The 15,874-nt window shown below is 42.3% G+C and overlaps 1 protein-coding gene across 1 annotated transcript in view; it reads right to left on the bottom strand.

Moving 5' to 3' along the window:
• The window catches only part of ROR2 (receptor tyrosine kinase like orphan receptor 2), a 153,043-nt gene that overhangs the window by 45,074 nt on the left and 92,095 nt on the right, over positions 1–15,874 (bottom strand). Inside the window, exon 2 of the mRNA XM_030470589.1 lies at positions 4,313–4,390. Coding sequence (XP_030326449.1) covers positions 4,313–4,390 — 78 coding nt within the window. The remainder of the gene's footprint in view (positions 1–4,312; positions 4,391–15,874) is intronic.

The raw sequence follows: 15,874 nt of genomic DNA, 5'->3' as shown, positions 1-15,874 counted from the left end.
AGAACTGAACACTATCACAAGACAAAACAAATATGGAAGTTGCTGAAATTCAAAGCATTTCTTTCTAGAGGTGTGTATAGCAACAATGCTGTAAGTACAAGAGTTTAAGAGACCTGGATCACACCTTGGTGGGTGGTGGGAGTCCAGTAAAGTGACTCTTTCCACAGGCAAATCAGGACTGAAAATACACCATCCTGATAAGAAGGAGAGTTAGGAGTCTAAGACTCATGAGCTCTTGCACACATCATTTTCCTAAATATAAAACAGTCCTCCCAATTCTTTACCCCTCTGCTTTATTTACAAAGTACACAGGAGCAATTAAGAAAACTACACTGTTATATACTGTCACATAGTATTTCCAGGTCAACCGATACCTTTAGAGCTCACTTTAATCCCACTATTCTCATCCCATCTTCTATACTATTTGTGATCTCAGTGTACAAAAATGCAGCCAGAAGCATGTGAAATATAGTGATTTGGATCATGTGCATTTCAAATGTACTTCAGAACAAATTAGAGCCAATGCAGGAGTGAAGCAGAATTAGCATTGAAATACTGCCACAATGTGCACATTGTCCTCCACACCAAAATCAGTGGGTTTAAGCTTTCTTATTAGCAGAAATAAACTTATTTTTCAGTTCTACCAGGCAGAATGATTTTGTTTTCTTGTTTTGTGACTCCCAGATGAGACTGAAGAGGCATGTACCACTTGTTCTAGGCTGCTGCCCATTTAGAAGCAGATCTTTTAGGGGCACAACAGTGCAGTTAGGAAGTGGACTGTTCTGTGGGGCACCAGTACTGTAAATTAAAAGCCATCACTTTTAGAAAACATACAAATTATTCACGTCAGGTTACCTTATGTCAAGTCAAAGCAACCAATGTCCAGTCATAAGTTGGATTTATGTAGACACCTCTTGAACTAGAATAAGTTCCCAGACCAACTTGTGTAGAAAACACAGGTAAGGTCAGACGCATGAAGAATCATGTCTCCTAGAGCAACTCAACTCACTCAATGTCTCAGCTATTGCAGGTTGTCCTTACTCATGCATTTCTTATGGCATATTGGTCCAACATTCCCATGATCAGGTATTATTTGTTTTACTGTAAGTAAGATTAATTTTACTGCCAGTATGATTTTACCGGCAGCTCATCTACGCATGAGGAGTTTGTATTTTACCCTTCAATACTTTTGCCAGACTTGTTTAAAGAGTACAAGACTGAAAGCAGTGAGCCCCTCCATGATGATGCACCGACGGTTCTCATCACCAAAGAAAAACTTGTTTTCAGCCTGTGCCACACCTCTTGCATTTGTTTGTGATTAACAGGTACGTTCTTTTTCTCTTCTGGGCTTTAGAAAGGAAAGTTCCCTGTTGGCCTTGTCCTGGCCATCCTTCTGCTGCAGCGAAACAGAGAGAGAGAACTTTCTCCTTCCCCAGCATCAGCAACAGGAAAAGCTGGAGTGCAGGAAGGTGGGCAGAGAGCAGCACAAGACCCCCCAGGCAGCAAGCCTGAGTGTTTCTGGGGTGGAGCATGGAGCTCACGCTGTTCTGCCTCTTGAGCAGGAGAAAGAGACTTTTTAGGAACCAGGAAGAGTTTGTTTGAGTAATTGTTGTAAAACAGAAAGATACCGAAGAGATGCTCAACTGGCATGCTGTGAGCGTGGTGAGGCACTGGAACAAGTTGCCCAAAGAAGTGGTAAATGCTCCATCCTTGGCAGTGTTCAAGATCAGGCTGGACAGGCCCTTGGCTGACACGGTCTAGTGTGAGGTGTCCCTGCCCATAGCTGGAGGATTGGAACTAGAGGATCTTAAGAGCCTTTCCAACCCTAACCATTCTATGATTCTTTGATTCAAGTGAAATCGAGATTGGGGAGAGGATCATCTTTGCAAAGACTCACTGGACTGTGAGAAGATTTGAGTTCAAATCTTTTATTTCTATTCCAAAGCAGCCCTAAATTCTTCTACAGCAAATGTTCAGTGTTCTCCTCTGGTTTTCAGTGAAACATTGCTGAGAGGCAGTGTTCTTCTGGTGATTCAGATGCTTACTTAAAGGTAGCAGGGGAAGATAAATTCTCCTCAAAGACCTAGCCAAGTCATGGTCCTATCGCATCAACTATCAGAAGGCTAGCTTCACTTGTAGGAAGAGACTTGCCACTTTTTTAAAATGCACATTATTATTAATAATAATGCTTAATCTGGTTATTTCTTTGGAGACAGAACCAATTTTCAGGACTTCTGAAGGATTTAGTGCAGACAGGGACCAATACACTTAGTACTTCTAAAGTGGCTTTAATTTTGGGCATTAGTAAAGCTCATTTACTACTATTTTCAGGCCTATTTTGAGTCTATTCTACAATCAGAAAAAATAGAAGTCATAAACAAAATAGAATAACTTAACATTTCTCAAGGAAGGAAAAAAAGTTGATGTGATGGAAGAAGGAACTCTTTCCAATGGTCTCAATAGTATACACAAACTCTGAAGCAGAACTGTCCAATGATTTTTTGAAACAAAAACTGCTACCTCACTATGATACAGGAACACACAGGCTAACATTCCAATGAAAGAAACAAAAAATTTCAACCAAGAGATTTTTGCTTATTCTGGAGAATTCTGTAGCTACAAAAACAAAAGGGGAGCAAAATGAGGCCCATTTTCAGACCAGGCATGCTGGAAACTAACAACTGGTTCAGTACCAATGAGTCATATGAGAACAAGGGTCTCTTTTTTTTTTTTTTCTGAAGGAAATAGAAAATCCTTATGATGTAGAAATGTTTGAGATGTGATTAATTACTTCCTTAGACAGGTATTGCCTGCGGCCCTGCAAAAAAGGAAACAACTGTAACTCCTTTCTCAGCAAGAATTTAATCAAGTAATGTTACATGAAAAAACCATTTTCTTTTAAGTCTGTACCTTTAAAAGCTCAGACATAACCAAAGAGTAAAGCAGGACCAACCTGCCAAGTAAACAAGCCTGTCAGATGCAGTTAAAGATTAAACATAGACCTTTTCCCATCAAAATTAGTGGTATGTGAGTGTGGAGTGAAAAAAACAACTGTAGTGTACACTGCTGCTGACAGGAATGACTGTTACTGAAATTTATTCTCATAAAGGAGGACAAAGTTTAATCCCTTAAAATAATTTGGAAGCTTCAGGAAGTGGAAAGGGTTGAGGAGTACACCAAGTCTTTCTTCCAAATGGGAGGGACACATGATGATCAGGTGTTACTGATGATCAGTAACAACACAGAGATACAGAAACATGAATACATCTTCTTTTTTTCTAATAAAGGATAGAAATTAATGGAAGATTCTGAAAAAATAGCTTCTAGTAAGCATAGTCAAGTTAAGAAACCTAAACAGCATTCACGTGAAGCACAATAAGTAACATGATACTGGATTTCTATGAGAACAGAGACTATATTCCAAGGTAGCCTCAAACTTTATGTTCCTCTGAAGTAGAAGCTTCAAGAAAGAGTATCTGACCAGCATCTCAGAGCTTTATAGGCTTTTAACATGTGTTCATCTTGATGAGAATACTAATCATAAGGCAAAAAAGACTGAGCTCTTTATGCTAACAAGATTGACATTTTTTTCTAAGCATAAGTGTTCACTTTACTATAGGAGTACATCTGTACAAAATAAAAAAATCTGTACTACAAGTGAGAAAACATGTTGCTTTGGTTACAACACTGAAAATGTCCTGATTTAGGAAGTTGTAACAGATTGTAATTGGACTCACAACATGCAGTAAATACGTGCATTTTCAGACCCAAGAATAGCATTTGGACCTATAGTTTAAGTTATAAAGTATCATAAAATTTTATGATAACAAGTTACTAGAAATTCTGCCATTGCAGCCTGTCAAAAAAAAATTAAATCTCTAACATGAAGAGCTACTTAAAAAGTATTTTGTGTTGCCACTAGCTAGATTTAGTTATATCAAACCAAAGATATTTAGAGATACCAGTACTTTAGATTTACCTATAGATGCCAAGTGTGGCACTGTACAGAATTACATCATTTTCATGGTACCAATGTAACAGAAAATAGCTAGGAAGGTCATAATAGCCTCTGTTTGGGTCAAACATCCCCCAGTGTGGGGGTACTGACCATGCTTAAAAAATAACTTTAGACTCCTGTAATCTTGTTATCCCTGCTTAGAATCAGAAGTATGAAGTCACAAATGCTGCCTTTCTCACAAACTCGTATTTACAGGTAAATCAAGTGAACATACAATAACACAATTTTGCTGATTCTTTCTGAAGTATACTTATATTGGGGGGCGAGGGAGGAAGTAACTACAATTGATTTTACCTTTAGGTGTTGGAATTGGTCTCTCAAGTCCATCCACATGACCTAAGGGGTCATTTGCTTCTGGAATTTCCATTTCACCTAGGAAGACAAAAAAAAAAAAGATTTTGTTGAATTAAGGTTTCTACTGTACAGGCAGTACTACTGATTCCACATGAGCTGTGTGCTCATTCTCAGACACCCCAATTAGAGTGATGTTGAAGACAGTGCTATATCCCTGGTAACACTCTGCCTTTCAAATTGGAACAGCTAACGCTTTGGCAGACATATTCTGCTACTTTTAGCACTGGCAAATGAAATGATACTCTTCATCTGCAGACAGGAAGGAGAAATGAAAATGGGTGGCCAAGGTGGTGGCATCTTAAATTGCCTCAGAGTGTCTTCACACCCCTGAGGGTATGATGCAGACTCAGTGCCTGACCTTTTTGTTGATTTGTTTGATTCAGTGTGAATGGATGAATGCATGATAGGGACATGTCAAATTTCAGCAGAGATAACATCACATCTCGTTTTTACCAAGGGGCAGCAAGGCAAATTCACCTCCATTCCCCTGCTTCTGCTTGACCTCCCCTATGTTGCATGAGTTTATAATGGGACAGCAGCATTTACTGGCCACAAGGAAGATAAATCCAAGACGAGACAATGGAGTAAAAAGAAGCTAAAAAAACCTGTTCTTTTAGTCCCCAAGTACCTGCACTTTGCTTGTTCTGGTGACCATAATCCACCAATATACACAGGATGAAACACTACCTGTAGGAGCCCATTCTTAGGCACACTTGGTTCCTTACTACTCAGACCACTAGACTCTACCACCTAAATTCTGAGTGGTGCTTTTGGGTTAACGCCACATGTTCAATATTAAAATAGTTATTTCCATTTCTTCAGTCATTTGGTAGGATTCACAACAGGAAAAAACTTTGGAAGCTCAGATGAATGCATACAGAAACATCTTTCTCTCACTTCCCTCCATCCCAGACCTCTAGCTCTTAATTTTTTAAAACTTATCAAGATGAAGATGGAACGAAACAATAGCATTTGCTGATTTGAAAATGTTTCAGTAATAGTTTTGTGTGATTCGCTCTTGTGCTTATATCTGGAAAAAAACATTAACCTCCATATGTGTTTTACCAGAGAACAACTACCAACCACAGACACCACCTACCAGCAAAGTCTCTATAAGTAAGCAAATTTAAAATTGAAAGTCCTTCATGTATTTTGGAATCTAAAAATACAAACCAGATTTGTCACTTAAACTTGCTTCTATGAAAGAAACATGTATATTTTCTGTAATCTGCAAAATTTCACTTTGAACACATTTATTATTAATTCCAAGCTTTAATCCTAAGGTTTCTGTACCACAACTTAAAACACTGAAAAGTTTTTATCAATATGAAGTTTTTTACCCCATAAATGATTCTTGATCAGATCACAAACAAGTCACTACAACCAAATAAAATCTTTTCCTCTTGGATTAAACAGAATTAAACCCCCCTGCAATGAAGAACTTCAATGAAAAAGTTGTGTATTCCTGTTGAATTATTACTCTCAGTTCTTTGTGATTTTGCACTAGTAACTTAGTACATTTTTCCTGATAGGAGTAAAGCCATGATGTTTTCCTCATCAGATAATAGTTCTTTTTCTCATTTTTAATCCAATTTCCCTCACTGTAGTGCAGATGCATCCTATATAAAGTGCCATCACAAACTCTCTGCAGTGTTATCTGATTCAATTGCCGAGGTGAGTATCTCCAGAGAGGACGCCTTTAACACCGGAGCGGGGGGAAGCACAGCGTCCAGGAGCCTCAGTTCGGAGCGGCAAGAGCGACCGAGGGAGCCTCAAGTCCTCGACAGGACTTGCCCAGGAGCCGGCAGCTCAGCTGACGCGAGCAGCTGACTCACAGGGGGCGGCGCCAGGAGTGACGGCACCAGCCCTCAGTGGGGAAAAACCCACCCCAGGGAGCGCGGCGAACAGGGCGGGCAAACAGGGCGCGGCGCGGCAGTTGGCGCACGCAGGGCAAGCGGGCTGGTGAGCACTCGCCTCGGGACCAGGGCCCGCTCTGGGAGCTCTGCCCCGGCGGTGGCCAGCGTGGGCACCCAGACAGAGCCGATGAGAGGGGAGGCTGCGGCGCAGAGCTCAGGGTGTAGAAAGTGCCTCGACTGGTCTCTTGAGGCGAGGGTGCGCAATGGACAGGGCTGCACTCGGTGCGCCCTGGTGGAGGTCCTGCAGCAGAGGCTGAGCCGCAGGAGGCTGTTGGCGAGCTAAAAGTTGCCAGGGAAGCTGAGAGGAAGCTGCGCTGCTTGCTCCGGGCCCAAACTGTGCAGGGGCCACAAGCGTCCACCATTGCTCGTATAAGAAAGAAGGAGGGCAGCAACCCAGGAAACTGGGAATTAGTTACGAGAAAAAACAACAAAAAAAAGGAGGAAGAGGACAATTAATGGCAAGGGACTTCCTCCTAAATCTGATGTCCCCACCCAGAACCGCTTCGCAGTTTTGCAGGGGGCCAACGAGAAAACACCCACCACACCTAATGAGCATCCTGTTGATGCACCAGTAAAGAGGATCACTACTGGTGCCTCCAGGAAAAAGCGGAGGGTCATAGTAGTAGGGGACTCTACTTTGCAAGGCACAGAGGCACCCATCTGCCGGCCTCACCCAGTCTCGAGGGAGGTGTGTTGCCTGCCAGGGGCTCGGATCAGGGATGTTGCTGAGAGGCTGCCTGCTCTAGTAAGTCCTGCTGATTATTACCCCCTTCTAGTGGTCCATGTGGGTGCTAGTGATACTGATAGCAGTAGCCTGGAGAACATTAAGAAGGACTACAGAGCCCTGGGAGAGGTGGTTAGGGGCTCTGGAGCTCAGATAGTTTTTTCATCAATTCTCCAGGACAAAAGGGAGGACCTTAAAAAAGCTAGGCACATTTGGCAGGTTAATAAATGGTTAGAATGGTGGTGCTGTAGTCAGGGGTTTGGCTATTCGGAACATGGGGCCCCATTTGGGAGGCCAGGTCTACTAGAGGCTGGTGGTGCTGGTCTGACAAGGGGAAGAGCTGTTTTGGTAGGAGGCTTGCCAGGCTGGTCAAGAAAGCTTTAAACTAGATGTGTTGGGGGAGGGGAGCACTGATCCATCCCAACACTCCTGGTCAGTTGCCAGCACCTGTAATAAGTGCTTGGAGCAATGTATAGATGTTCCAGCTGCTCCAGCCATTGAGTCGACTGCATTTGGAGCTCGGCTAAGGTGCCTCTATACAAACGCCCGTAGTATGGGGAACAAGCAAGAGGAATTAGAGATGTGTGCAAGGCTACAGGAATATGCTGTCATTGGTATCACAGAAACATGGTGGGATGGCTCCTATGACTGGAGTGTCGGGATGGAAGGTTACAGGCTGTTTAGAAAAGACAGGCCAGGCAGACGGGGAGGGGGCGTTGCTATCTGTGTCAGTGAAAGGCTAGAGAGTATGGAACTCTGTCTGGGGACGGGTGATGAGTTACCAGAGTGTTTGTGGGTCAGGATCAAAGGGAGAACAGCAATGGGGGACATTACGGTGGAGATCTGTTACAGGCCGCCTGATCAAGAGGACTCTGTGGATGAAGCGCTCTACAGACAGATAGGAGCAGCCTCATGCTCGCAGGCCCTTGTCCTCCTGGGGGACTTCAACCATCCTGACATCTGTTGGAGGGACGGTACGGCCCGGCACAAGCAATCCAGGAGGTTCCCTGATTGTGTGAAAGACAACTTCCTCTTTCAAGCAATAGAGGAGCCGACAAGGAGAGGTGCCATGCTGGACCTCGTGCTCACCAACAGGGAGGGACTGGTTGGAAATGTGACGCTCCAGGGCAGCCTTGGCTGTAGTGATCACGAGATGGTTGAGTTTGAGATCCTCAGGACAGTGAGAAGAGCATGCAGCAAGCTCACTGCCCTGGACTTCAAGAAAGCAGACTTTGGCCTCTTCAGGAACCTGCTTAGTAGGGTTCCATGGGATATAGTCCTAGAGGACAGGGGGCCCAAGACTGCTGGTTGATATTCAAGGATCACCTGCTACATGCTCAAGAGTGTTGCATCCCGACTAGAAGAAAGTGCAGCAGGAGGGCCAGGAGACCTCCATGGATGGACAAGGAGCTGCTGAGGAAACTTAGAGGGAAAAAAGAAGCTCATAGAAGGTGGAAGCGAGGAGAGGCGGCCTCGGAAGAATATAGCAGCATTGCCCAGGAAACTAGGAACCAGGTTAGGAAAGCTAAGGTCCAGCTAGAATTAAGTTTGGCAAGGGATGTGAAAGATAACAGGAAAGGATTCTATAGATACGTAGCAAACACAAGACAGACTAGGGACAACGTGGGCCCTCTCCAGAAGCTATTGAGAGAACTGGCTACCATGGATTTGGAGAAGGCTGAGGTTCTTAATGACTTCTTTGCCTCAGCCTTCACCAGCAAATGCTCTGACCACACCATGAAAGTCCTGGAAAGCAAATGCAGGGACTGTGAAAATGAAGACCTTAGGCCCACTGTAGGAGAGGATCAGGTTCGAGACCATCTTAAGAACCTGAACGTGCACAAGTCCATGGGACCTGATGAAATCCATCCACGGGTCCTGAAGGAGCTGGTAAATGAAGTTGCTAAACCACTGTCCATCATATTTGGAAAATTGTGGCAGTCAGGTGGAAGTTCCCGATGACTGGAAGAAGGGTAATATAACCTCCATTTTCAAGAAGGGGAAGGTGGAAGACCCAGGGAACTACAGACCAGTCAGTCTCACCTCTGTGCCTGGCAAAATCTTGGAACAGTTTCTCCTGGAAAGCATGCTAAGGCACATGAAAAACAACGAGGTGGTTGGTGACAGCCAACATGGCTTCACTAAGGGGAAATCCTGCCTGACCAATTTGGTGGCCTTCTATGATGGGGCCATGGAACTGATGGACAGGGGCAGAGCAGTTGACGTCATCTACCTGAACTTGTGCAAAGCGTTCGACACTGTCCCGCACGACATCCTTGTCTCTAAATTGGAGAGACATCAATTTGATAGATGGACCACTCGGTGGATCAAAAACTGGCTCGATGGCCGCACGCAAAGAGTTGTGGTAAATGGCTCAATGTCCAATTGGAAACCTGTAACGAGTGGTGTCCCTCAGGGATCGGTGTTGGGACCTGTCCTGTTCAACATCTTTGTTGGCGACATGGACAGTGGGATTGAGTGTGCCCTCAGCAAGTTTGCCGATGACACCAAGTTGTGTGGTTCGGTTGATACGCTGGAGGGAAGGGATGCCATCCAGAGGGACCTTGACACGCTTGTGAGGTGGGCCGATGCCAACCTTATGAAGTTTAACCAAGCCAAGTGTAAGGTCCTGCACCTGGGTCGGGGCAATCCCAGGCACGGCTACAGGTTGAGTGGAGAAGTGATTCAGAGCGGCCCTGCGGAGAAGGACTTGGGGGTGTTGGTTGACAAGAAGCTTAAGATGAGCCAGCAGTGTGCGCTTGCAGCCCAGAAAGCCAACCGTATCCTGGGCTGCATCAAAAGAAGCGTGACCAGCAGGTTGAAGGAGGTGATCCTGCCCCTCTACTCTGCTCTTGTGAGACCTCACTTGGAGTACTGCATACAGTTCTGGTGTCCTCAACATAAAAAGGACATGGAGCCGTTGGAGCAAGTCCAGACGAGGGCCACGAGGATGATAAGAGGGCTGGAGCACCTCCTGTATGAAGACAGGCTGAGAGAGTTGGGGCTGTTCAGCCTGGAGAAGAGAAGGCTGCATGGAGACCTCATAGCAGCCTTCCAGTATCCGAAGGGGGCCCACAAGGATGCTGGGGAGGGACTCGTCCTTAGGGACTGTAGTGGTAGGACAAGGGGTAATGGGTTCAAACTTAAACAGGGGAAGTTTAGATTAGATATAAGGAAGAAGGTCTTTACTGTGAGGGTGGTGAGTCACTGGAATGGGTTGCCCAGGGAGGTTGTGGATGCTCCATCCCTGGCGGTGTTCAAGGCCAGGTTGGACAGAGCCTTGGACCACGTGGTTTAGGGCAAGGTGTCCCTGCCCACGGCAGGGGGGTTGGAACTAGATGATCTTAAGGTCCTTTCCAACCCTTACTATTCTATGATTCTATGATTTTTAACTTATGTTCCTTTTCCCACTTTGTTTAGTCAATATTTCAGTAAGGGTATCCCATTTTGCTTTTATTCTTCCTACTTCCTGTACCTTTTTCTGGCAGCATTTTCATGTGTTATTCCACTGCTTGAAAAGGAGAAAATTCCATAAAGTAATTTTAGGTGTCAAACTTTCACTGTCAGTCTTGATCAGTAAGCAGCTACTTCCAGAAAAAATATAACTGTTCATTATACTGATTTTAGATGCAACAAAGATGCTGGATAGTTACATCTTTTTTCTTATCTATTACAAACACAGCATTGTCATTCAATGTTAAGAAAAAAAGTAGACTTAGAAGACCCCAAAATGGCAGAACAACAGCAATACACAAATAGTCGTTATTAAAAACTGGTAAGGAGAGAAATGCTCAATATTTAAACCTTACATGTCATACTATCAGCACACACTGGCAAGAAGTACACTCTGTCACATTTAACATTGCGTGCTGCTGAGGTCCTCTCAACTCAAAAAATGTATGGAGGAGTTGGAAGAGTTTCAGAGAAAAGCAGTGAGGATAATTAAAGTTATAAACCAGGTTTTGTACAGCTGCTAGGATTTGTCACTCTGGGAAGGAGATGGCTGAGGTCAACAACAGTAAATTTCTATGGAGGCATGAGTTTTAGGATGGACCAATCTCTCAGTAAATCAAACAGCAGTATGAGGGAAAACCAGCAAAAAGTAATTTCAAAACAAAGCTGAAACAATATGAAGTTTTCTCAAACAAGATGTAGTTAGGCTGTGGGCAGAGTTCACATGGGTTACAGGTGAGGCTGGACAAGTTAATGGAGAAAAATCCGTGCAGAACTAACTAATTCATAGAAAACCTAGGTTCAGGAGCTTAAAATGGCTGGAGGCTGGGTAAATACCCAGCATAGAGAGTATTGTGTACACCAGACCTCTTCATACATTTTTACTGGAGTATCTTCTTTTGCTGCCGTCAGAGCCAAGACACAGGGCTGCGCTGATCTCTTATCTGCTCCACCATGGTTACTCTCTCATTTTTCACTTGCATATGTTCTCTGCTTAGACATTAAATGTATCATGGCTTATTTCTGAACACACACTTCTTCAATTTAATTTACTGTGATACTGTCAGGTAGAAAAGATCATCAGCATCTGTCCTCCTTGCACACTACATGACCAAACAAGACTTCAGCATAACCAGAACTCAGCCTGAATGCCAACTGCCAGTAGGGTACAATGTATTTGCCAGATGTGCTATGTGTCAGATCCACAAGAGTATCCCTCTTTTCAGGAACCACACAGTGAAGTAAAATGAAAATGCTGCAAATATTACCTCTTTTAAGCTGCTCATCGACACAAAAAGTATTTCTTAACTTTTCAGGGCATTAAAGGAAGCTATTTCAATTTAAGGAAAATCCCAACTCCAAAAAAGAAACCATATTTGAAGTCAGTGTTCCATATTTCTGATGTACAAAATACATTCTGTTCCTTTGACTTAATATAGCAAACGGCAGGAGGAAAACCAGCAGTATTTAAAATCCTTTTCCAAAATGAATATAAATAATTATCACTTCTTTTGACAATTCAGTTCTCCTGAAAATATGAGGAAGATTTACTTACTGACAAGGTCCTGCACACGCAGCCCCACTGCTCCATTTTGGGCACCAGTGATGAAGAAAATACACAAGCAAGCATCCTGTGTTAGTGAGACAGGAATGCCCTTCCACACATTTGAAAAATAAATTGCCCTAATGATCACTGTGTCAACTCACAGGGCATATGCTGTTCATCATAAAAGAGCTAAATTTTTCCCTCTGAAATGGTTATGAGTTCACAGATCATTCCTTACTTGAGAGGTAATTGCAACAAACAGATTTCAAAATGCTCATGGCCATAAGCAGACATCAAAAACAATACATTAATCTTCATCAAAAAGCCAGTCACAAGGAGGAAGTTATCATAATTGATACCAGGGACAAACCAAGGCCTCAGCCTCATACAGGAAGAGAATAACAAACTCAGGTATTTTCAACCAGAGTGGGTCTGATTAACTTAGAGCAGTTAAGGGCTGGCTGATGCAATGCCATGCAATGTTAGTATCTGCTTTTCAGTTCTTGCAGAGCACATGAGAGATCTTAAAAGATGGGAAACTGCACAAATATTTCCTATTATTTATTAAAAAGGGTGAAAAAGAGTGCCAGAGAATTATAGACCCATCATCTTCAATTCCTGGAAAATAATGGAAGAAAGAGGCTATTTTTAAGCATTTAAAATAAAGCAGGGAGATGAGTAATAACCAGCATAGAAGTCAACATTGACTCGGCTTGCATGGATTAGAACTGAATGAACATCAACAATCTCAAGCTATTGCGAACACGGCAAACATCATACTGGGACACATAAACAGTAGTAATCCTCCTAGTCTACTCAGTGCTAGTAAGGTCCTGGAGCACTTTCTCCAATTTTTTGTATTCCATTTTAAGATGGATGTGGGTAAAACTCAAATACTACAACTAGTGCCATAAGGATGGTCTACAAAACATGTCCAATAAAAAGAAAAAATGAGTGACTACTACCCATGCTTAGTCTGAAGGAGATTAAGCATGGACTGAGAGCTAGCATTCTTCAAACATACAGGTCTCAATGAACGAAATTTTCCAGGGTAGCAGATTAGGCAAGAATGTATTGCACATGACACTGCATAGATACACCTAATACTTCTTCTCCCAGGGTGAACAGGACAGCTTAAGATTTTTTCCCAGTCTCATGATTCTATGAGGAAAACCATCCTTCTAGCATTATATGTAAAACTCGCAAATAAATCCTTCAACACTAACAATTGCATGTAACTACAATTAGGAAAACTGCAGATTTTTGTTTAGCTATTCCTTTCACTCATCAATAATACTGTTTCTGGAGCTGAAACTATTTTCACATTTAAACAGCAATATGCAACTTTTGCTTCCTGCAGCTGTAACCCTTGACTCAGGTTCTAACTTTCTTCCAACAACATAAAACTCCCAAACTCTCCCTCTTCAGGCTAATACCCTCTAATATTCTGTTCTTTTCTTCATAAAACTTTGTTGACCTTCTGTCAATTACTAACCTCTGGAGCTCCCAAACAAAGGGCCCACTGTACCCTTTGATTCAGCTGCCAATCTGATTACTTTGGCTGGGGGAAGCAGGCTGCTTGGGTTGCTGAATCAGGGCCTTTCATTGAAATTTCTCTTTTCCAACATCTGCAGCCCCTGGCAACCAGTTGCAGAGTGGGCTTGGCAGACGTGTAAAGGGTGGTGAATAGTCTACAAAAGATGCAGTTTGTAGCATAAAATCAGTGCACCCCTTTCATAGTGATGGCAGATTAGGACCTCCACAGCACACGTTGCTCAGCTGCTGCAGCTTCACATAAAAATAGCTGAAGGTGGGGGAAGTAACCTGCGCTTTTTGTCATTGCTCTACTCAGACAATTGTGAAGTCTGAAAAATAGGCAGTTATTTTGCTATCAGTTTGCAAAGCATATTATTCACAGGATAGTATGTTGACTAGTAAGTTAAAATTTATTCTTTAGCCATCTGAAATTCTTTAGAATTACTTTAAGGTCACAGTAATAAATAGCTCTCGCTATGAGACCATTAGAAACTGAGTATGCTTTTTTAAGCCCTCTCTGTTATAACATCAAAATAACATTAAATAAGTATATTTAAAGTAAAACCAAAGCCAGCCTGCAAGTCACAGAACCTTCAGAAAGCTGGTAGAAAACACAGACAAGAAACCTTTTACAAGAGCCAAGATTGAGTTATACAGAATAAATTCCCGCAATTTATAAGCATTCCTTATTGAAGCAAATCTCTTGTTCCATTAGTGTGAATTTTCCTCTCTTTAGGGTTTGGGGTTTTTTTTCTATTTTACCTAGTAGCTACATCGAAATGGCTTCATTTCAGTAAGTATCGGGAAAAGCACTCTGTTGCAAAATGTGGGAACTACACTAGGGGATTAAGGCAGAGCTGAGGTTTATGATCTGTAGCAATGAAAAGGGCTTCATTATTTATTTTGAACTGAAAATTTATCATTGATTTAAAATAAAATTCCAAACAAATGCACATGTTAAGGCATCTCATTTCTCAAAAAAATCTTAATACAGATTCAAAATCCTATACTTTAACATCCTTTTGCCAGTTAAATACATAAAAAGAGAATCTGCATATTGCATTAATCTCTGCTACTGTGAATGTCTGTGTTCACAGACTGATCTAAGATAGACTAGCTGATAACAAAAAAGCTGCCTTACAAATTTCACAAGGTTCCTGCAGGAACTTTGTAATTTGATTTTGTAAATTAAAACAATCCTTATTAACCTACTATCAAACCACTGTAAACACAGTAAAAGAAATCAGCTGGCTATCAGCACAAAATTGCAGAGAAGGAATGATTTGTGATTTCCACACAGAGCTGCTATGAACCTTCAAAACAGGAAAAAGTATACTAAAGATGCAGTTTATCTCCTTAATCACCAGCCAGGCACCTCACCAAGTACTATGAAGTCAGTGTGAAAAGAATAAAATCAGAGAAGTCATGTAAAATATTATTACCAGGGATTCAAACACAGACTTCAATGAACACTTTGATTTATTTTTGTGCCTCATACTGTTAACGCATATTTTACATTAACCACACAGCTGCATTTTCAATTGTACTGTCAGTCTTTAGATTCTTCCTCTTGCAACTCATATATGCCACTTAAAATGAGAGTTCAGAAATTTTAGTGAGACAAACCAAAGATAAAGATTTATTCAGATTTCATTCACAGAGGAACCCTTACTAACAGCTGTCGCAACGCTGCAGTAAAACAAACAGCACCCATGGAAAAGAAGATACCCATTTTAAGCCAGCAGTTTTAGTGCACAACCAAGTTCTGAAGATGATAAGTTTTAGATTATGAATGAGCCTATTAATTCACAGCCAAAACACTCTTTTGATAAAGTTACAATAAAGTCCATCTCCTCTTATTTTGCAACACAGACTGGAGATCATTAAATAGGAACCCAACTTGCACAAATAAATACCCAAATCCTATTTTCAATTCTTAGGACTTCCTGCAAAGTCCTGGCCAAGTCACCTTAGGCCAGATTGCTAAAAGCATCTGATGCCAAAAGATGCAGACAGATGTCTACCAGGATTTTCAAAAGCATGTGGGCATCCAAATCTCATGTCTGCAGTAAGTATCCCTTAATCTTTTGTACCTTGGCTGCCCAGGGGCTGAGAAGGGGAAAGGTTAGCTCCCTGATGTGGTTCGCACTGCAGCTGCATGAGCGTTTTGAGTCTGCACAAGCAAGGGAGCAGCATGGAAGCAAGAAGCTGGGGCAGAGAAAAGGAGGGAAGGAGTTTTTTGATGACTGTGGTGATTTATGCCACTTTTAACTGATCATGGAATTCCAGACTTAAACCTTATTCCTGAACAATGTGGCAGAGAAACC

This window comes from Strigops habroptila, chromosome Z (assembly GCF_004027225.2).
Source record: "Strigops habroptila isolate Jane chromosome Z, bStrHab1.2.pri, whole genome shotgun sequence".
Lineage (NCBI taxonomy): Eukaryota > Metazoa > Chordata > Aves > Psittaciformes > Psittacidae > Strigops > Strigops habroptila.
The sequence above is the reverse complement of the archived record's forward strand: the minus strand, read 5'-3'. Positions and strand labels throughout refer to the sequence as shown.